Source organism: Cornus florida, unplaced genomic scaffold, assembly GCF_030987335.1.
Source record: "Cornus florida cultivar Cherokee Brave unplaced genomic scaffold, ASM3098733v1 CherokeeBrave_3.0.0_Hap2_Chr03, whole genome shotgun sequence".
Lineage (NCBI taxonomy): Eukaryota > Viridiplantae > Streptophyta > Magnoliopsida > Cornales > Cornaceae > Cornus > Cornus florida.
The window spans coordinates 29,781,332-29,798,819 of record NW_026775573.1 but is presented as its reverse complement, the minus strand read 5'-3'; the positions used below and the strand labels follow the sequence as shown (position 1 = coordinate 29,798,819).

General features: G+C 32.2%; 1 protein-coding gene across 1 annotated transcript; it reads left to right on the top strand.

Annotated features, from left to right (window-relative positions):
• Positions 1 to 15,689: 15,689 nt before the first annotated feature.
• Positions 15,690 to 17,348, top strand: LOC132301371 (serine carboxypeptidase-like 17). The gene is made up of 4 exons (XM_059798629.1): positions 15,690 to 15,788; positions 16,105 to 16,232; positions 16,357 to 16,470; positions 16,923 to 17,348. Exons 1-4 carry the CDS (start codon positions 15,690 to 15,692, stop codon positions 17,002 to 17,004), a joined length of 423 nt encoding a protein of 140 aa, XP_059654612.1. The 3' UTR covers positions 17,005 to 17,348.
• The last annotated feature ends 140 nt before the right edge of the window (positions 17,349 to 17,488 follow it).

Below are 17,488 nucleotides of genomic sequence, written 5' to 3'. Positions count from 1 at the left end.
TCGTAGGAGTTGAAAGAGTGACGGTGGCCAGCGAAATGAGAGGCGGCCACCAATTAGATCAGAAAAGCTTTGCGAATTTCGGCCATGTCCCCGGACCGGCGTCGATCATAAAGAGTGTCGCAGCGGTGGGCTTCTTGATAAAATACCCCTCATACCTCCCCTTCCCTATTCATCTGTGTTTATATATATATATATATATATATATATATATATATCGTAATACCAAACTACTTTGTACCATGGAACTAAGTTCAAGTGGTGGTGATTGTGAAGAACCCAACGGTATAATTAGTGGTATCTGATAATCAAGCTTCACATCAATGATGCGTTCTACCATAGAGTTAAGTTCAAGCTCTAATATATATCCACAACACCCGTATAAAATTCCACCTTAATCCTTTCTCAAATCATATATCATTGCCAAGAAACCCAAGTTTTAAAACACAATCAAGTATGCAACCCAAATTTAATGTTCATAAAGCTTCGGCCATAAAAATTTCCATCCACCTCCTCTCTCTTTATCTTTACAAATTGCCTTTAGTGTGGCTCAGTTTTTAGTTCTCACCTGCTAACCACTGCCATGTCATCAACCACCGCCGCCGCCGACCTCCACCAATGGGATCCGACAACCTCTTCTTCTATCTCACCCTCTTTACTTAGTTTCTCTATCTACATAATATATGTACAGATCTCTTTTGGGTGTTACTGGCTTGGTATTGCTTGCCTCTGTTCCTTTCTTTCCTCTAAAACGTAATTAATCCAACTGTTTAATTAATCCCACCTCTTCAGCAGTTCAATGTTTCATTCAATCAATTGACAGGTTCGATCCTTTTGCGATTATCCGGAATGCCCTCCAATGAAACAATGAAACTAGAAGAACAACTGTGAAACAATGAAACTAGAAGAACAATTAATTTTATACATGTTTGTGTTTATATATTACAACATATGTCGAAATATATACTGATTATGAGTTTCTCGGCTGCCTTTTGTTAATCTGGTAATTCAATGTTAATGTCTAATGGTTACGATTAATCAAATTCATATGCTTTGCATTCAATTACAGGCTTTCGAGTTCTCAATAGAGAGTCAAACCCTTCAATTGAAGATATAGAAAGACGTTTTTTTATACAAATTTGTGTATTTTACAATTAACTTATAAGGGCAGTTTTGTCATTTGGGGGCAATTTGATGGGTTTTGTTAGTTCAGGGGGTGTTTAATTTTAGTAGCGGCTTTTTGGACGAAAATGATAGTACATAAGGGTTATGTGATTTTTTCCCATAAAATAATTCAAAGTGGATGTTCTAGGGTTTTTGATACTGTTCTACTGTTATCCTTAAGAGAATACTCCAGTCTCAAATTAAATATAGCATTTGAAAACTGTGATTCAGATCGTCATAGTTTTCGAAGGCGATATTTAATTTAAAATAAAAAATATTAATAATTAGTTGGACTATAATAATTAAGTCAGCCAGCCCATTTGGTGATAATTGTCACGGTGGCCACAACAAAAATATCAATATGTTATGTGTGTGTGTGTGGGGGGGGGGGGGGGGGGTCCACATACCTGTTTTGGCATAGAGAGCAAGGCCACAATTGTGGCTTATAAGGGAAGCTTTATATATGGGGTCCACTAGCCAATTGAAATGTGATTAATGGATTGCAGCTTATCAAACAAGCTATTTGGTGGCTACGTCTTTATCGCAATAAATAGGCAACTTATGTACACAATTATGGTGTGAGAAATGAATAACAATATCAGCTATCTCTTTCTCTCATCTATACAGCACTCTTTCCCTAATCTTTACACATCTCATCTTTCATATTTGTCATATACTTCAATACATATATTTATTACACGTTATCAGCACGAGCTCTATCCATCTCAGTTTGGGAGAAAAAACTCTCTCTCCCTCTTTCTATCTCAACTATATATCTATTTTGTAATATTAGTTTTGATAGATTGTTGGGTTGGTTTGCTTTATTGAATAAAATAGTATTTCTAACTTCAAAGGGTAAGAAATTTTAATTATTGATTATTGTTCATGAAATAAATTTGTTCACTTAAGTGATATATGTGCTCACACTATGGTCGGTTCTACCGCCTTTATTCTTTAATGATTTACTAACTATAGTTGGTTCTACCGTCTTTATTATTTAATAATTTACATGGTCAGTTTTATCGCCTTTATTATTTAATAATTTATGACCAATTTTACCACCTTTATTGTTTAATAATTTATTCACTATGGCTGATTTTACCGCCTTTGTTGTTTAATTATACTGGAATTATAATACTTCATATTATGTTATATAAAGCGAATGCTATGTTTTTCCTTCGTCATCATATTAGTGAGGAACTAAGAACTGAATACCTCACTGAAAGAGATTCACTGAGTTTGTGGAAAAATTTGAAAGAAAGATATAATCATCAGCTTCCCTTCCAAAAGCTAGGGCTGATTGGCAGCAACTGCGGTTACAAGAGGTTTAAAAATTGTAGCTGAATACAACTCTGCCCTATTTAAAATCAGCTCTACACTGAAATTGTGTGGTGATACCATCACTGATGAATTTTTGTTGAAAAAAAAAAAAACATTCATCACATTTCACGCCTCGAATGTACTCTTATATCGAGAGCGTAAATTTAAAAAATGTTTAGAGCTGATATCATGTTTACTTGTGGCAGAGCAAAATAACGAGATTTTGTTAAGAAACCACCAGTTCCTTCTAATTGGATCGACATCGATCCCTGAAACATATATTGGCTCATCATGTGGACGTGGACATGATAAAAGACATAATCGTGGTGGTAAAAATGGCTACAATAATGAATATGGTTGTGGTAAAAATCACTCTTATTACCGTGAAGAATATCAATCCTCAAATTTTTGAAATCAGAGATCCACACCATATCCCCAAAGGAGATCGATGTTATAATGAAATGAAACAAGTAAAAAGGAAGAACGTGGCTCAACCTTCCATGGCATATGATAATACTTGTTATCAAATGACTGGGCATTGACAAAGCATTTGTCATACACTTAAATATCTGGCTGAACTTTACCATACCCCAATGAAAGAAAAAAGGGAAATGGAAAGAAATGAATTTCATTGATCATGATGAGTTAATTGACATCACAAATCTAAATGTATCAGATTTTTTTGAGGACCGTGATAGAAAGATAAACCACCTCATGATTGGTGATAGAAATGTCCACACCAATTAATCCTATTTTTTATTTCATATTCTTTCTACTATATTATCTTCAACATATTTTTATTTTCCTTGTATTAAAGTTTCTTTTGTTATAACTATTTCTTTTTAAATTTGCATGATTAAGAATGGATCTAACTGGTTCCATAATAAATAGTGAAGATATATGTCTTGCTGATAGTGGAACGACACACACAATCCTTCGAGATCAAAAATATTTTTCTCACCTAATTTTGACAGACGCTAGTGTTAGTACAATATTAGGTCCCACTGACTTGATTGAAGGTTCCGGACAAGCCACCATCATTTTACCACGAGGAATAAGATTACAAATCAATGATGCCTTATATTCTACAAGATCTCGGAGAAATCTGTTGAATTTTAAAGACTTGCGTCGTAATGGGCATCATATTGAGACCGTAAATGAAAGAAATGTGGAATATCTCTATATTACTTCCATTACCTCAGGCAAAAAGTTGATATTAGAAAAACTCTATGTTTCTCTTCTGAGTTATACTATACAACCATTAGGACAATTGAGTCAAATAATGTGATATATAAAGAATCGTGTGATCCAAAACTTTTTATACTTTGACATGATCGACTTGGTCATCCAATGAGTAGAATGATGCATCGAATTATTGAAAATTCACATGGATACCCACTAAAGGATCAAAAAATCATCTTACCAAATAATCATCTATGCATCGCCTGCTTATAAGGTAAGTTGATTATCAGATCATTCCCTTCAAAAGTCATTGTTGAATCTCCCCCATTTTTACAACGAATTCACGGGGATATATGTGGGCCAATTCATCCACCCTGTGGACCCTTTCTTTATTTTATGGTCTTAATTGATACCTCAACATGATGGTCGCATGTTTGTCTGCTTTCTACCCGTAATGTTGCATTTGCTAGACTTTTTGCTCAAATCATTAAATTACGGGCACACTTTCTTGATTACTTAATTAAGACAATTCGTCTTGATAATGCCGCTAAATTTTCTTCTCAAACTTTTGATAATTATTGTATGTCAGTTGAAATTAATGTTGAACATCCTGTTGCACACACTCATACTCAAAATGGTATGGCCGAATATTTTCTTAAAAGACTTCTGTTAATTGGTCGCCCTTTGCTTATGCGAACAAAATTACCTGTTTCTTCCTAGGGACATGCCATATTACATGCTGCATCATTAGTTCGTATACGACCAACTGCTTATCATAAGTACTCACCATTACAACTTGTTTTTGGTCAACAACCAAATATTCTCACATACGAGTTTTTGGTTGTGCTGTATATGTTCTAATTGCACCACCCCAACGCACTAAAATGAGTCCTCAACGTAAACTTGGAATTTATGTTGGTTTTGATTCTCTATCTATTATTAGATATCTTGAATCCCTGACAGGTGATATCTTTAAAGCACGATTTACTGACTGTCATTTTGATGAAACTGTTTTCCCACCATTAGGGAGAGAAAATGCACAGCAGCAACGTGATCTTACTTGGAATGCCCTGGAATTGTCTCATTTTGATCCTCGCACAAATCAATGTGAACGAGAAGTTCAGAGGATCATGTACTTACAAAATGTTGCAAATCAATTGCCTGATATATTTACTGATACAAAGAAAGTAATAAAATCACATATACTAGCTGCAAATATTCCAGCACGAATTGCTGTCCTTGAGGGACCTTCTGTTAATAATGCAGTAAATGCATCTAAAACACGCCTAAAGCGTGGTAAACCAGTCGGTGCAAAAGATACTGCTCCTCGTAAGAGGAAATCACAAAGAAAAGCTGACACTCCTGAAGAGGCCACAAAAGGAGCAATAAATATTATTGATCAATCTGAGACAATAGCCTTTGATAAGGCAGTGACTCTTAATGAGTCTCAGGTACCTAAAAATGATGAAATAATAAATGTTGATAAGGCAAAGATAACAGATAATGATATGGCCCTTGATGAGACACATGCCCTTGATGAGGCACAGGTACCTAAAAATGATGAGATCTCATTAAATTATGAAGCGAGATGGAATAAAGATGAAATTGTTATCGACAACATATTCTCATATATCGTTGCTCTTGATATTGATAATAAGGATCTGGAATTTCAAAACGTCGAAAAATGTCGACGAAGAAATGATTGGCCAAAATGGAAAGAAGCGATACAAGTAGAGCTAAATTCATTAGCTAAACGTGAAGTATTTCGACCAGTAGACACCTGAGGGTGTTAATCTTGCTGGGTATAAATGGGTGTTTGTACGAAAGCTATAATACCCCTAGTTTTAGAAAGGATATAATTAGAATTTTATTATTTATTTTATTGTTTTTAGGTACTTACGTGGCTATATGTTTAGATGGGTTCATGTTTTATGTTTAAATGAATTAAGTGTTGTGTGAATTTATTTATTATTTGATTTTGTTGATGTATGTGTTTAATTATAAGTTTATTGGCTAGATTAAATATGTATTTATTTTTTTATTTTAGTTTAAAAGGATGGATTGAAATAGAAGTAATGGACTAACTCAAAGGGGTCGCATAGATTATCTAAATGGGAGTTGATTGTGGGTACGGATATTTACCCATATATAGATGGTTGTAGGGATTTATTTGGGTATATATGTATATAAGGATAGAGTATTATTTTTATTAATAATTATTTATTATTAATACTAATAATTGCAGTTTAGGATAGTAGGTGATATGTACATATATAATTATAAATTATGTATCTATTTATTTATCATGACATTTTGTTATTATGTATTATATTTTTATTTTTCTTTCCGAACTTAGTTTTCAATTAGGACTAGGGTTGGATTCTGTTTAAACTATAAATATATACGATGGTCTGCAATAGGGTTGGAAAAAAACCCTTATAGCAGTAGTAAGGGACGGGAGGATACAGAGAGTTTTTAGAGAGAAACTGAGAGAGAAGAAGCTAGGGTTTTGGCCAAGGATTGTAGGTTAGACCAAGGAATGGGGTTAAGGGCTGTTCGAGGGTTAGAACCCGAGCAGAGGAGTCCTTGACAGCAGTCATGATCGCCGGAAAAACTTAGGCAGATGGCAACGAGGTTTTTATTTAAAAACCACAGAGGCAAATTCTTTTCTTTCTCTCTCCCCTTGGCCTGTGTTCTGTGCATACCTAGATGATCTCTAGGAGTTTAATTGGACATTAACTGAATCTTGCATGCTGTTAACAAATAGACAAGATTAAATTGTTTAATTTTATTTTAACAATTTAATAGACTGTAAAATAATTTATAAATCATGTTTTGGATGCATAATCGGGTCATTTAATTATCGGACTTGGTTCATGCTTACTTTGGATTATAATTGCTGAGATATTAAACTTTAATCTGAAATTACATGGATTACAGTTTTGGAATTTTAATTACTGAGATATTAAAACTCTACTCTGCAATCACGTGGATTAAATGCTCTAAATTCTCATTTTTAAACTATTAAATAATATTCTAACAATTACAGGGATGTTATTTTGGATTTTGGTTGATGAACTATTTAAATTTTGGTTTATCAGCTATATGGATTATATAGATTGTATTTGATGTACTGTATGAGGTGTTGCATCATTTACGGATCATTTGCATTATATGCATTGGTATGGGATGGTGGCATATGGGGGGACGGATTAGATCAAAACGCTAATTCCTACCCATTCATACATACGGAATGGATTAACTAAAACAGTTTAATCCTACATGGTTTTATATCCTGTCAACTAAAATAGTTGAATGACATTGGATGGTTGTTTATATTTGATATTAGAAAGGAAATAGGTTTAATTAAAACATTTAAATCCTAGTTACATGTTGTGTCTTGGCAACGAATAGTTGAGCGACCCTACATTGGTTTTTGGATGGGAATTTAGATATAAATGTATGGTACTGCAATATGAGCTTGAGTCTCAGAGTCGACAGTTAGGTAGCATATATGCAGTAGGATGCGTAACTGGTTATGTTGGTTGAGGTATAACCCTGTTAGGCTTAGGTAGTCCTGCCCACTCCGGTGTGTTTTGTATGTTGCCTTCTATTTAGGTTGAGACCCTCATCATAGTCCAATGAGAGTCTTGTAGTGTGGATATATATATATATATATATATATATATATATATATATATATATATATATATGGACTATATAGTATTGGTTGAGACATTTAGGATGTATCTGCATATCGGGTTTCTATTTGGATTGTAATTAGAATAGAACTTGTTCGTGGGCCTGAACCACTATTATTTTTTCAGGTAACAGACGGTTCCAGGTCTTAGAGCTTGTTCGTGCTGAGCAGAGACGGCTACTCATTCTTCTGACATAGGAGTTTTCTTCATGGTTTAGCATTAGATTTTCTTCAATTGTTGTTTTTCAGTGTTGGAGTTTTATAAGGGGTCCACCAAATGGATTCCTGAGCTGTATTAAAAATGGAGAAGTTGAATGTATCAGAATAGTTTCTTATTTATAAAATTTATTCTGAGGTTTCAGTTTCTGGATTATCATTTTAGTTTCTTTCAGCAATTTTATTTATTCCTGTTTATCTTAATTGTATTCTGTGTTCGGTTATTGCTAATTGGTTTGATATCCTCGGGGTAATCGGACGTGGGCCTGGCTAACCCGCATCTGGAAATCCGGAGGCATCATAAAAGCGTAATGAGAAAAATGAAAAAGTGAAATACAAAGCCCGATTTGTAGCTCAAGGTTTCTGACAGAGACCTGGTATTGATTATGAGGAAACATACTCCCATGTGATTGATTCACCCACATTTAGATTCATAATACATTTGGGAGTCACAGAAAGATTGCATATACATTTAATGGACGTGGTTATAACATATTTATATAGATCACTAGATAGCGATATTTATATGAAAATCCCTGAAGGATTTAAAATGCCTGAAATAAAACCACGTGATATGTACTCGATAAAATTATAGCGATCATTATATGAATTGAAGCAATCTGGATGAATGTGGTACAATCGCCTTAGCGATTACTTACTCAAAGAAGTGTATGTAAACAATCATAGTTGTCCATGTATTTTTATTAACAAATCATAATTTGGTTTTGTTATTGTTGCAGTATATGTTGATAATTTGAATCTTGTGGGAATATTGGACGAGATCGAAAAGACGGCCACTTATTTAAAGAAAGAATTCGAAATAAAAGATCTCGGAAAGACAAAATTTTGCCTTGGGCTACAGATTGAACATTTTTCGAGTGGTATTCTCATCCATCAATCAACATATACAGAAAAGATCCTGAAACATTTTCATATGGATAAAGCCTATCCATTGAGCTCTCTAATGGTTGTCCGATCACTTGACATCAAGAAAGATCATTTTCGTCCTCGAGAAGATGATGATGAACTCCTTGGTCCTGAAGTGCCTTATCTCAGTGCGATTGATGCTCTTTTGTATCTTGTAAATTGCACAAGACCTGACATAATTTTTCCAGTCAATTTATTAGCACGGTACAGTTCTGCACCAACTCGCAGACATTGGAATGGAATCAAACATATATTGTGATATCTTCGTGGCACAACTAATATAGGATTGTTTTATTCAAAAGCATCAAGTTCTCAATTAGTTGGATATGCAGATGCCGGCTATCTTTCTGACCCACATAAAGCCTATTCACAAACAGGATATGTGGCGGCACAGCTATATCATGGCGATCTATGAAACAGACAATGATTACCACTTATTCAAATCATTCTGAGATACTCGCAATTCATGAGGCAAGCAGGGAAATGTTTTTGGTTGAGATCAATAATCCAACATATTTAAACAACATGTGGTCTCTCATCAATAAAAGAAAGCCCAATAGTATTATATGAAGATTATGCGGTATGCATTGCACAGATGAAAGAAGGGTATATTAAAAGTGACAGGACCAAGCACATCTCACCAAAATTCTTTTATACACATGAACTCTAGAAAAAGGGTGATATTGATATTTAAAAGATACGTTCATGTGAAAATTTAGCAGATCTATTCACTAAAACGCTTCCAACTACATCATTTAAGAAGTTGGTGCACAACATTGGAATGCGTCAACTAAAGGATCTTCAAGGTTAAACTAATGAAGGGGAGCAATTAATTAAAGAGATAAGGTTTGTACTCTTTTTTCTTCGTCCATATTTTGTCCCACTGGTTTTCCTGGTAAGGTTTTAATGAGGTAGTTTTTAATCTATGCAATACCATTTTCAGATACACAAGAATACGGTACTCTTTTTCCTTTGCTAGGGTTTTGTCTCACTGGATTTTCCTTAGTAAGGTTTTAACGAGACATTTTCTTAGTGTAGTGCAATGGACCCCAAGGAGGAGTGTTATATATATATATGTGTGTGTGTGGTCCACATGCAATGATAATATATGTAGACATACCTGTTTTTGGCATAGAGAGAAGGCCACAATTGTGGCTTATAAGGGAAGCTTTATATGTGGGGTCCACTAGCCAAATGAAAAGTGATTAATGGATTGCAGCTTATCAAACAAGCTGCTTGGTGGCTACGTCTTTATCGCTATAAATAACCAACTTATGTACATAATTGTGGTGTGAGAAATGAATAACAATATCAGCTCTCTTTCTCTCATCTGTACAACACTCTCTCCCTAATCTTTACACCTCTCATCTTTCAAATTCGTCATATACTTCAATACATATATTATTACACAATAGTCTTTTTTACAGGGTGAAAATAATAAAAATTAAGAGTGAATCATAGATTAAACAGCCAGAGTAATTCTTGGATCTTAATTTATATATTTTGAATGTATATATATTTTAAATGTACATGAGCTCTTTGTATTTTTGTCATTATCTAGTCAAATTTTATTTATATTAAATCAGATTAACTAGAAGTTTTCACTCTTTCTTTTGGTTAAATTATAATAATAATTTTGATTATCTCGTATAATTTTATTTTGAGCAGTGATAGAGAAATCGAAAGTTTCTACTGAAATAAATATCGAATCTTACGTGGCTTTATCCATATTAAATAATTTCATTACCTAACTCCTTATCATCAATCTTTTCTCTTCCAATTTTTCCTTATCATCGATCTTTTCTCTCTCTTCCTATTCGTTTCTCTCTCTTCCTCTCTGTGTCTAGTTCTTCACCAATTCTTCTTATACATCCTCTCTTTTGATATACACATATCCAACGTATTTTACAGACAAGATTCAAAATTTTTTTATCTTCGCTCATTTTTCAAGATTACCTACTTTTCTCTATCATAGATCTTCCAAGAATAAATCTTTCCAATCCCAGATGAAAAATATGGAGAAATATTTTTTTGTTTTTTTGGTAAATAAATATTCACACAAGAGTTGTCATTACAAAACATATTAATCTCTTACGAAAAAAAAAAAAAAAAAAAAACTAACCCAGAGAAGAGAAACGATGAATCTTCTCAAAGTTTCTGTTTGATTTTTATGATACAAAATCTGAAGGAGAGAAATTACAGTTGTAGCTTTTATTTTCTTTTTCTTTTACTTTTTGTTCTGTTTTGGTTTTGTGCTTATGTATTGCAAAACATGGAGAAATTTAATTTTTTTTTAATTTATTATTATTATTTTTTTATCTTCAATTTTGCAAAATCAAAGAGAGAGAGAAAACCAAAATCAAAGATAAAATTGAATACAAAAGAAAAATCGAGAATTAGAGGAAAAGGGGAGAGAGATGGGAAGAGATTGGAGCTCTGTTTTTTAAAAAATAATTTGACGTGGCTGAGACACGTTAAGTTCGACTTTTTATTCGGTTATTTAGTTCGATTCTCTTATTATTTTATATATTTAAACAGGTTTTTTTTCTTTCTTATTTACAGTGACATCATTTTAATATTCGCAAGGTAAGAATATAAGTTGTACATTATTTTCTTTTCTATAAAATATAATTATTTAAGAAAGCTTATTTGCATTTATTTTTGACAATTAAGTTTTGTACTTCTGATGCATGAACCTCAAACAGCGAGAGACTCAACATCCATTCAATAAAGTGTGGCAATATTTAAGTTGGACCAGTAAGTGGGAAAGTATGGTTGGGAACAGGGATATGCATGGTATTTCTATTTTCAGCTATATATATATATATCAAATATGCTTTGTGTAACACCGGCCACATATCTCCTTCAAAACTATTTCATTTTCTTACTATATTTGGAATAATTAAATATATTAGATTTGTGTAAACAACAATGAATTCAATTTCAAGCAAATGCATGTGTCTGCATTTTCTCCTTCTGCTTGCACTCTCAAGAAATGCTGCCTCTAGCTCCCTCGTCAGGTCTCTGCCGGGCTTTTCCGGCGGATTACCGTTCAAACTCGAAACCGGGTGAGTGCAATGACGGTGCCAGAATCGGCAGAGAACACTGTTCTTCAATATATATATATATATATTTTACTTTTATGCATCTATCTTCGTGAAATATTTTAAATGTCTTTTTTTCTTCAAATTTCTTTAGTTTCTTTCAAAAACTATTGTATTTCCATTCTTCAATCAAATTTTTTTTATTTTTTTATTTTTCTGTTCAAAGTATGTTGTGCCATTTTTCTTTATTTATTTTATTTTTTATTTCTTGAAATTTATTCTTTTTACACTCAATGCATGGTGTAAGTGCACTAACCTGTTTTTCTGTCTTTTTATTCTTATTTTCTTCTACTTCTTTATATATATATATATAACAGAAAAACAGGTTAGTGCACTTACACCATATATATATATATATTATTGGTAGCTTTGCTTAAGATATCATTGAACAGAGCTACTACAATGGTGAGGGGCAGATAATTATATCAAAAGTATATGAGCAGCCTTTAAAAAACTTAGAAATTCTGGTACCAAATATATATATATATATATATATATATATATATATATATATATTATGGTTGGCAGTATAACTCACCGTCCAGGTGCAACTTATATTTTCTTTTATTTTAAGAAACTTATATTAATCATATTTTTCTTTTATTTTAAGAAACTTATATTTTCTTTCTATACCATTAAATATCCTTAACGAAAAATCACAGAACTAGACAATTTAGTAAAAGAAATAAGAATAAAATAATTTGGTTACTTTTTGCCAAACTCACAAGCAGTCAAAATTTATCTAAAATTAAAAGTCATCATTTTTAGTTTCTTTCCACACTTTATCAATTCTATTGATAAATTATGAAAACATATACTAAATGATTTTAAATAAATAGAGAACATAATTCTCCATTAGAATATTATAAATTTAGGACCTTAAAAAAACTTAGGATTTGCAATGATATTATAAATATTTTGGCATCCAAAAAAAAAACACTGAGAACATGTGGATGGATATATAATAATATATTAAGAGTTATTTTGAAGGACATTTCTAAAAAAAATTGTGAAGCCAATAGTATTCTCTTAATTCTAAATTAGTTGATGAACAAATTCAAAATATTTTATTAAGCTGAGTATATAACATAGATCAATCTTGAAATTTGAGTTTTGATTATAATCAATACTTTTTAAGCAATCTTTATTTAATTTCCATTTTATAAATCTTTTTTGATTAATTTTATTCATGTTTCTTTTAATAAATTGTCTATGATATTTAATGGTATGGAAAAAAAAAATGTAAGTTTCTTAAAATAAAGAAAAGAAAAGTTAATTAACTAATTGTGTAGGATATTTAATGGTATGGAATATTTTTAATAAAAACATAAATAACATTTAATATAATAATTTATTATACAAAATATTGTGAACATCAAATGTGGCCTAGTACGTACCCTGTATAATTATTATATATAATCACAGTAAATAATACGTAGTATTTCTTTCAGGTATGTGAGTGTGGGAGAAATCGAGTTCTTCTTCTATTTTGTGGAGTCATTATCGGGTAACTCTGCAACTGACCCTCTGATTCTTTATCTCAATGGAGGACCAGGTTGCTCTGGGTTGAACGGTCTTTTCTTTCAAGCTGGTACGTAGTAACAGTACCATGTTTCTCTCTCTAGTTTTGACTGTTTCAAAATAATTGTCTCAGTTTTTTATTGCCTTCGAGTTATAAATGCAATTAAGTTATACATTAATAAATTTTGTATTTATGCTCTTACTAGACAGAAATAAAATTCCGTAATTATAGATTTATTCAAGAATTGTTATATAATTTTTTTATTTTTATTTTTTATTTTTGTGTTCCTTTTAAGTTTTAGTTACTTAATACTATTACATTATGAGTTTAAATAATAACTAGTCTAACTTAGGCTGCGTTTATTTGGACTATAATATTTTTTAAAAAATATTTTTTTATGTTCTGGTGTTTGGTTGTCGTAAAATATTTATAAAAAAAAAAAATATTAAAAGTTAACAAAAAATATTTATCCATAAATTTTAAATAAATTATTTTACATGCGTCGTTTGATAGACTCGACTTCAATTTAATCTCGACGTAGACCTTTACCAAACACAGATAAAGGTCCAGTTTTGGTCAATTCATCACCCACTTAACTGTGATTTTGGTTCTTTAGTACTGTAGATTCGACTGAATTGGCTCCACCGAGATCGTCGCCATCTGCTGTTCACTTACTTAATCTAGCAAAGAGACAATTTGCACCATCCTGGTACTGTAACCCGTAGTACAGAGCATCAGGAATTGAGGACCACAATTAATGAAAGGGCAAAACAAAATAAGCTGAGAGATAGGTAGGGGCATAGTACAATTACTATACTACCCATACTCTGAAATATGAGAAGATACATACATAGCGCAATCAGTGGCTCTCAAAAAATTTCTAGCTTACTTACTGTTACATATTTATTACTTGCTAACTTAGTGCTTAAGGCCTCCTTCTTCTAAGGTAACTTTGGCATAGATCGATATTCAGAGGATGTCAAATGAGAATTATAGTAGAGTATAAGTCTCACTGTATAACATTTGTGTGATGTTATGTAATGGGGCTCACACCTTTACTAACGTCATTCCCTTTTACATCTTCTGATTTTGGAAAAAAATTCGAAAGATGTATTATTTTTGTGAGGAAATTATTTTACTTATCATATACGGGCTTTGATATTTTTGTGTAGGACCATTAGAATTCAACATGACATACACTGGGGGCATACCACAATTACTATACTACCCATACTCATGGACCAAGGTACAAAAAGTTTCATATTTGTCGCTTTGGTTAACAATTTGAACTCTCTTTCACCATGTTCATGGTTAGATTAATTATGTTATGTCTTGTTACCTAATACTAGTACTTTTGATGATTTTCCAGACTGCCAACATAATATTCCTAGATGCACCAGTTGGCACTGGTTTCACCTACGCAACAAATGCAGAAACTTATACTACCTCAGACTCATTATCAGCAACACAAACCCTAAGTTTTATGAGAAATGTGTGTGAAACTAAGACACGATATCAACGATTTTCGGGAATTCATAAATTATTATCTATATGTTTAATTTCTTAATTAATTACTAACATTTTTGAGTTGTGCTTGTGATACAGTGGTTGACTGACTACCCAAATTTCGTCGAAAATCCATTCTACGTTGTTAGTGATTCATATGCAGGCTTAATTGTTCCCATAATCGCTCAAGCAATAGTAGATGGTATCTTTCAATAATGCCTTATTCAATATACAAATAATTGTCGATAATTATCGATTAATTCTAATTAATCGAGATCTTGTTTGGCGTTGGCAATGCAGAAAATGAAGCTGGAATTGAACCGCAAATTAATCTCAAAGTAAAATGATCAAATCACAACACTAGCTCGAGTTGATTTTTATAAAAAGGAAATGCATTTGAATTTTGACATTGTTTGAAATGGTTTACTAGGGTTACATCATCAGCTGCCCTCACGCAGATACAGAAATCGAAACAAATTCGAGAATACCATATGCACATCGGATGGCCCTTATATCCGATGCACTCTATAAGGTGATACAACATTTTCGAATTTCGTTACATATAAATGTCATTAATTTGTAGTAGGAGTTATCCAAATAATGGGATTTTTTTTTTTTTTTTTTTTTTCAGTCAGCCAAAACAAGTTGCAATGGGAGTTATGCCGATATTGATCCTGCGAATGCTGAGTGTCTTGAGGCAGTTGAAGCTATAACATTGGTTAGATGGACTCTAAATTTGATATATATATCTATATATATATATACATTAAATATACTCTTTTTTTTTTTTTTTTTTGAGTGGCCTAATTGAATTTAATTGCAGTGCATTGGTCAAGTAAGTCGACAAAATGTTTTAGCACCAGTTTGTGAATTCTTGTCTCCGGAAACAGATGCAGAAAACAATGGAAGGTCTCTCATTGAGAACTCGAGAAATTCTCTACTTTCTTTGTCTGAACCTGATCTTTCATGCCATGTAAATCCCTATCTCTGTGTGTGTCTGTCTGTGTTCTCGCGTTTTTATGTTTTGTATTAAGTTGATGAACTGTAGCTAATGTTTTTCTCTATTTATTCTGGGCAGAATTTCCACTACATGCTTTCTGATATATGGACAAATTATAAATCTGTCCAAGAAGCTCTTCATGTTCGACCGGTAAGTAAATTCGAACCATAATCCTCTCCGGTAAAATTTTTCTACAGTTCCATACAGTTAGTGAATCTCATTACTATCAGTGATAAATTTCGTTACTATAATGATAAAATTTCACATGTAAGCAAATCGTAGTGAAATTCAAACAGGTAAAATTTTATTATTATAGTAGCGAAATTCACCAATAGCACCGAATGCAAGAAATTGTGACCGGAGAGGATTTTGAGTCCATGAACTTGGGGCTGATGATCGACATAAAGATTTTAGGTGTGTGTGTTTGTGTATACTTATAGTGAGTTGTTTTTTTGATTGTGACTAGAATACAACAAAAGAATGGTTTAGATGCAATGTCACCATAATAAGTGAATCATACACAGAAGATATCGATAGTGTTGTTGGTTATCATCGAAACCTCACAAACACTGGCTTGCAAGTTCTGACTTTCAGGTGAACAATAATTTCTCACATCTGATCTAGCTTTAACTACTAACAACACAAATGTGCGAAAATATTCAAATAAATTAATGTTAAATGTACATGACTGACTAATGCAAATTTTAAATTCCAACAGTGGTGATCATGACATGGTTATGCCACATAATGGGATTGAAGAATGGATTACGTCTCTCCATTTGACGATTGATAGTGATTGGCGACCATGGTTCGTTGAAGGCCAAGTTGCAGGGTGAGTTCATAAGGCCTGTTTGGTTCAGTTTTATGGCAACAGTTCTCAAGAATACTAAAAACTTTAAGGAAAATATCAGGCGGTTTGAAATTATAGAAACAATTTCTACTTTCAAAATACTGAAAACTTTACAAACACTCTATGTGGTTCAGTTTTCTGAAAACTTAGTTATAAAAATGTATTTTTTTTTCCTTCATATAATAATATAAGATTGTTCGAACAATTTTCAATTTTTTGAATTTTTGAGAACTATTTTTAAAATTACAAACCAAACATGTCTATTAATTTTTTCAAAATTGATTATTTTCAGAAAACTAAACCCGACAGGTCATAATTTATCTCTCTTTGGTGTATGATTAATATATGTCCAATTAAACTATTTATAAAAATAAAATAAAAAAATCAATTGCAAAATCATAATGTAGTGACACTATTGCATATAATTTGTGCAGATACACAAGAAAGTACACTAATGATGGATATCGATTCACGTATGCAACTATAAAGGCAAGAAATACTTGTCTCTCTGCTTAATATATATATTTAATATTCCCCTTCAATCATTTGAAAATTAGAACTAAATATCTATAATTTATTTGTGTGATTATATAGGGTGCTGGTCATTCCCCTCCAGAGTGGAACCGAAAGGCATGCTATGACATGTTCCATAGATGGATTCATTATTTTCCTCTTTAGTTATATGTCACTTTTCGATATATAATTAATTAAATTTCTAGTGTAAAAGAGCTTAATTTCCAACTTATGGTGCATTTTTTGTTCTAAGTTGTTATATGTACCACCTATGTATTCATGTAATGTAAAATTTTGTAAGAACTTCAATTTAACTTTGAAATTCAGGTGTAGAAAAAGATTGGACATATCTAAACAGTCCATGGTTTTTGGGTGACTTTTGTCATGGCCATTCTTGTTATGCTTTCTCAAATACCAAATTACATGAAAGAGAGGAAAGTATTGACTGGGAAGCAAATTCTGTGGAGATTGTCAAATTTTTTTTTAT

Excerpts from the sequence above, each read along its gene's own strand:
- LOC132301371 (XM_059798629.1), top strand. The coding sequence starts at position 15,690 with ATGTTTTTCTCTATTTATTCTGGGCAGAATTTCCACTACATGCTTTCT. Across the intron at positions 16,233-16,356 it reads TTGCAAGTTCTGACTTTCAG|TGGTGATCATGACATGGTTA; the intron begins GTGAACAATAAT and ends AAATTCCAACAG. Across the intron at positions 16,471-16,922 it reads GTTGAAGGCCAAGTTGCAGG|ATACACAAGAAAGTACACTA; the intron begins GTGAGTTCATAA and ends TAATTTGTGCAG.